Source organism: Taurulus bubalis, assembly GCF_910589615.1.
Source record: "Taurulus bubalis genome assembly, chromosome: 1".
In the NCBI taxonomy this organism is placed as follows: Eukaryota; Metazoa; Chordata; class Actinopteri; order Perciformes; family Cottidae; genus Taurulus; species Taurulus bubalis.
Window position 1 is genome coordinate 37719096 of NC_136589.1, and position 6492 is coordinate 37725587.

General features: G+C 42.4%; 1 protein-coding gene across 1 annotated transcript; it reads left to right on the forward strand.

The window, feature by feature from the left end:
• Positions 1–3761: 3761 nt before the first annotated feature.
• On the forward strand, positions 3762–4803 carry c1ql3b (complement component 1, q subcomponent-like 3b; the record flags this gene model as incomplete). The annotated part of the gene is made up of 2 exons (XM_079221015.1): positions 3762–4373; positions 4624–4803. The coding sequence occupies 2 exons, from the start codon at positions 3762–3764 to the stop codon at positions 4801–4803; spliced, it is 792 nt and encodes a 263-aa protein (XP_079077141.1).
• Between the last annotated feature and the right edge of the window lie 1689 nt (positions 4804–6492).

The window sequence follows — 6492 nt, forward strand, 5'->3', positions numbered from 1 at the left end:
CCATTCAGTTTCCCTTCCCATTCACCGCATGCATTCTTTGACAAACCTGTCTCAGCTTTGATTGTCATAAACACAATTGAGCCCTGCTTAGCCACGCAGGTCAGGCTACATAAACGGCATACATATTTCATGCCGCATCACGCTTATCTGACAAAGGGATTTCTTCGTGAACTGAAATCCCGCCTCATATTTCATTAGACACTGAAAGTATTCGGTCTGTGGTCAGATGGGCTGTATGTTTTATTCATGTCCTCTGAACATCTGCTTGTCCGGATGTCAAAAATCATCAGGCTCCCACAGGACTCCTGCCGGACTGGTTGTAAATGAACTCCAAAGTCGAGACTCAAAACAACCTGTCAGAACTCTCCACCACCATGAGGAACCCTTCAATATGGAAAGCCGAGGTGAGATGAGTAACGAAGATCTGAAAAGAGTGATGGAAGTCAACTTTGCACCCATTTTTAAAATGGAAATGTCAATTTTCAAAAAGAGCACACTGATCAATTTGGTGTGATACTGAGAAAAGCTTTCTGACACAAGTTGTTTGCCTTCTTCCCACATCTTTTGGTGGATTTTGACACTGCTGTTCACTCTGACTCCCGGTCGACAAGTCTCCCTGAGTCACTGGAGGCTCGTGCCAACTGGAGGGAAAGAGCCTGACCACTAACAAGTGTTCACTGACTCATAGCCGCCACAGTATGTCCCACTGTGTTTCTGTGTGAGTGTGCATGTGTGTCTTTATATACTCTTCTATTATACACTATTCTATTTCTCGCTTTGCACCAATCCCACATAAAATGTGTGGTCTTTTAGAAATTATCATATTTTAAATCACACATGATGCGGTGCCCTCACACACTGCTGTCAGCTATGACAAAACATCTATAAATGAAACAAAATTAAACCAGGAAATAGAGAAGAAAGTCAAATATAGCAACACAACCAATAATAACACGTTTTTCTTCTTTGTGGGGAATAGTAAAAGAGATTATTGATACTTATTGATGTCCATTGTTGCAAAACTAGTTAAAAACTTTAATTTGTTTTTGCAATTTGACCTAAACTGCATTAAATCAGCGTGCTAATTAACATGCATGAAGCTAACATGCTCACAATGGCATGCTAACATGTTGATCTTTATAAGGTACAATGTTTATCATATTCATGTCAGCATACTATCTTGTTAGCATTTTTCGAATTAGCATAAACACAAATTACAAACAAATGTCATGGTGGGAGGGAAAGCCAGGTGATCATCAAAGAAGTACTTTTTTGGCCACTAGTCGTCGTTACAATATTATCTCCTTATAAAGTTCATAGGGCAGACAGTCAGCAGATATAGGGAGCATCACTAGCATTCATTTGTGTTTCTGACCAGCTGATGGTTATGCGTCCATTATTCACGCAGCATCCAGCTCTTTTTTATAGTCCTCAGCTGCTAAATGTAGTCACTCTACTTTGTCCCTCTGCTGTTTGGTGCTTGGTAGAGCACAGTGGATTTAGGAGATTTTGTTGAAAACAACTGATTGCTGTGTCCGGAATCAACAGAAAGGAATAAAAGAATTAAAGTTAAAAAACTAATTGAATTTGTAGGTGGTATTATTTTCCATTTTCCTCAGAGCCGACTACTAGTGACCAATTCAGTGAGATATTCAGACCATCAAGAAAAAACAAGACTTAAAAATGTTTATTATGTTGTAATTCAAACATCCCCCTCTCCTCTTACCGATACAACAAAAGCTTCAGGCATAGGAATGGGTGATGCCATTATTATGTAAATACTTTCTATCCTCCAGAAATGACCAATGCAAGAGGTGCACGGGAACATGGCTCTTACTTGACGATCCCTGATAGAAATTTGGGTCAGTCTTGTCATTTATCACATTCACTCATCTATTTCCAGACACATGCTACCTCTCTGTGACCTCGATGTTGGAAATGTTCACATAAACAAAACAATTGAGCAAACATGGAAACATTGTTGGTGTACCATCAATGGGAAAATTACTTTCTTTGTACAAAGGCTGCTTGTCCTTACTTTTTAATAAGATGGATAATGGAGGTCAATTAAAATATACTTTACATTTTTCAATTAAAAAGTATACAATCAAAGTGTGGTTTCTCTTCATTCATTATGTGGAAAAGCTTTTCTCTTTTTAAGCAGACATCATAACCTCTCTCGGTTTTGAGTCCCAACAACTTTAATGCTTTTTCTTTCTTTTTTTCTTTAGTGAACATTGGTTTTGTTTTAGTTATTTATGTTGCCTTGGATTTTAAACGATTTTTCTTCTTTGTCCTTGACATGTATGGAACAGGCTGTATGTTACAGTACAACTTCCTCTCTTTCTCTACATTTACATATTGCATTTTAACAATTGCTTTTAATGCAGCTCACTGTTAGGTAATCTACAGCTCCTTCAACTCTTTCTTCATCAGAGTGTCAACGGTTCTGTTCGGCACCTTTCGGGAGCACGATTCAGTTGCATTTGTGACTTTCACAGAATCTCATTCGGGCTGCAATCAAAACCTCGCTCCTCCCAAACAAACAAGGCTATCTGTATTTTTCCTTCCTCTTCATCTATCTCTCCACCTGGCAGCGAGGTGCCATCGACACAGAGTGACAGCTTCTGCATTCATGAGCACATCATCATCTGCCCCCCTCAACAAGAATTAGCCCTTCATCAATCAAACCTCACAAAGGCCACTGTGCTGAAGTCTTATGCGGACGGGGCTTTTTGTTTTAAATCTTAGAAATCGATGGACCATTTGAATCATTTTATAAATAATTGAGCATTCGGTTGTAAATTTGACTAACACAATGACTTATTTAGACTAAAATTGCAATACAACAACTTACTGGTGAATTCCAATTGGTAATTAATTAAGTAATCTCACCCTATTTGCCATCTAAGTGCATGAGCATTCAGTCATTTCACCTGTATATTTGTGTGAAGTCATCCTTCACTGCCAGCTTTCTCCCTCCTTCCAATGGCTCTATAGATTTTCTTCAAGTGATAAATTGGACACGGGGAGCCACTGAGCTGTGACCAGGTGCCAACAGAGTATAGCTTTTTTGTCTTTAATGGGCCTAATTATGCTCGAGACCTTTAGAGCTGTGTGGGTTCTAATAACATGTTGTGCGATGTAACGCAACGGGCATCAATATAAAGAAGTAATGCGTTAAAACCCTGTTGGAAAAAATGGAAAGTAGCATCGTGACTCCACAAACAAACACGTCAAATAAATAAAGCAGTCACGTTTCAGAGCTTTAAAGTTGCAACAAGGTTTGAACGTGTTCCCCTATCTCTCTTTTGATTGAAGAAATGGATGGATTCTATCCCATCCATCACCTCCAGCCCTCCCCTCACTGTCCAAACACAAGCGAGCACCGGTTCGTTTCGAGCCCATTCTCTCCTGTGACACCGTGGTGGGCAGAAACTTGGGCAGCCGACTTTGTGCTACAGAACCGTTTCACGCAGGTTGTGTATTTTTTTTTTGTTGCTCTCAGAACGTCGTTTGTTGTTGTTGTTATTGTGGTTGTTGTTCTAGCAGTGGGAAAGTGGAGATTAATCAATTGGGCGGATACTGCAGCGCGTAAAAGTTGTGGATGGTTACTTTTTTGCGCGTACACATTTAAAGGACTCCAAAAGTTGCGGTACAACACAAGAGCAGGTGAAATTCTTCCCTCTGCAAAAACATCGCCCGCAAGCAGGCTGGAAGACCATCCACTCCGGAGATCACAGCGAATCCGCAGAGTGCAGATGATCGCAACTGGTGTTTGTGGTGTCGCGCTGGTGCTGGTGTTGGTGGTTCTGATCCCGGTCGTGGTGAACACCGCCGGGACCCCTGCCCGCTACGAGATGCTCGGGTCCTGTCAAATGGTGTGCGACTCCCACGGGACCGCGGCCACGGCCACGGCCAAGACGACCAACCCGGTCAAAGACAACCGCCTGGTTCAGTCTCTTCCAACCTTGATCCAGGGTCCTCAAGGAGAGCCGGGACGCGTCGGGAGGATGGGTCAGAGGGGTCCGCTGGGCGAGCCCGGGCCACCTGGACCTGCTGGTCCTCCCGGTGAGAGGGGGGCACCGGGTCCACCCGGATCACCCGGATCCAATGGGCCCAACGGGGCCATCAGCGCTGCCACTTACAACACGATCCCAAAGATTGCGTTTTATGCCGGATTGAAGAAGCAGCACGAGGGATATGAAGTGCTGAAATTTGACGACGTCGTCACAAATCTGGGTAACCACTATGACCCCGCTTCAGGAAAATTCACCTGCTCAATACCGGGGATTTACTTCTTTGTTTACCATGTGCTAATGCGAGGCGGAGATGGAACCAGCATGTGGGCTGACCTCTGCAAGAACAACCAGGTAGGACGCTTCATGATATCATTTGAAATATGAAATCGTTTGATTTGTTTTCGCTTTACTCTTTAGTCGTGGTTTTCAAATGAAAAAAGTTTTCTCGACAGTTAAGGTTCAGTGAAGCTGTCTGATGGTTGTTTTAGGTCTGATATGAAACTGTCGCCACTGACGGAGCTGTCCGAGGTTCTGATTTAAACAAACAACAACAAAAAAACAGGCATGTTTCATCAGGAGAAATGTCCATTTTGCCTTCCAGGTGAGAGCCAGTGCCATCGCCCAGGACGCCGATCAGAACTACGACTACGCCAGCAACAGTGCCGTCCTGCACCTGGAGCCCGGCGACGAGATCTACATCAAGCTGGACGGCGGAAAGGCGCACGGGGGCAACAACAACAAGTACAGCACCTTCTCCGGCTTCATGCTGTACGCTGATTGAAACACAGAAGATCCGCTCTGTACACAACTCGCTTCACTGCTCATGCTCAATTCAGTCTCAGTTGGATTATTGGAGGCAGAGTTCACCATTTCCATATTGCAAAAGAGTCCAGAAAGATGCAAAGGACGTCATATGGAGAAAAAAAACCTGTTCTTTTTTGCAAAAGAGAGCTACATGTATACATAATAATGATAATGAATGTTTAAGTGTGAAATGTACCCTTGTCAGATTGATTAGTGTCGCTATTGCACTCTGAATGAACTGTTTAGCTTTACACATTAAGTTCGCTGATATATGTCAAACATATTCTGCTGTGGTAACATACTGAGTGTAGACTGAAAGTCCAATGTATTGACCTTTAGCACTTCATAATAGATGCAACAATTATACTCACATAATCACCACTCTGTTCACAGTGTAGTTATTCCACGTGTGCTTTATTTTAAAAAATTAATACATTTGTTGCCTTTTGAGTGAAAATGTTCAAAGCCGTATAGTGATGCATGATTATATTGAAAGAACTTACATTTCAACTCTGTGCAGCATAAAAAAAAACAACTGTAAAAGCGGCCATTCTGATGTTCATGTTGAAGCACAGTCACAACATTATCATTGTAACTCGCTTTTCTTGTCTCAATGTGACAGCTGGTCAGGGCCACTGGGTGGTCTGGCGGTCTGGTGCTTCGTCACCATCACAAAACTGGACAGTCAAACTGACAGAAATGTTTCCTCGATAAGCGCCTGCTGGTTGTGAAGCCCCTCCAGTTAAGACTGTCCGTTTTCTGTGTAAAGTATCACGGAGGGAAAAAAATAAATTCTTTGGCTCACTTTCTAATCCTCTCATGTAGATTGATCTAAGTCATATAGTTTTTTTTTTCATGGCGCACTCATTGTGGCGATCACGCCATTGATCATGCGGTGAAGTCCCCCTGTGAGGCCACCTGTTCCCAGATGAGAGGAGAACATGTCCTTCATCCAGTCAGCCTCCCATAGGCGCCCATCACCCACTGAGGGGCAACAGGACGACTCATCTAACCGCCGCGTTGTGTCGAGACCAGAGCGGCATACTGATTACTAACGCTCGTTATTTTCATCCCATAAAACCTGTTTGCAGACAAACAGAGACACCCTACAAAGACCGAGCAACGTCATTGACATTGAAAAAACAAAAACAAATTAACACACGTATTGTGGTCACAGCGGGAGAAAAGAAAATATTTGTTTTAGATTGCGTTCGCATTAATGCGGAGAAGAAAAAGCTATTTTGATGTGACGACGTAAATGGGACCAAAACAAGAATGCTAATGAGAGGCACTGTGATCCTGCGAGACTCCTCCATATTATTATTTCCTTACAAGGTGAATAATATAATCACAAATATGAAATCAAGTTTTAATTAACGAGCGCCTCTGTACAAACTCCTTTGGCTGGATGAAACAACAGCCTGCAATTATTTTTCATTGAAAAGACAAAGCTACTAAAGATCAAAAATTGAATAACATTGACATTAATGACAAATGTATGCACAACAGCTCATTGGTTTGGAGGTTCCGAAAGCACATTTATAAATGAGTTTGGCTGGGATTATTGCAAAATTTTTAAAGTATTCATCGTGGGGTGTTCAGTCGTCACCTGCAGATAAAACATCCGCGACATCCAAGCGCCTTCCTCGGGTCTCACTTTTCTGCT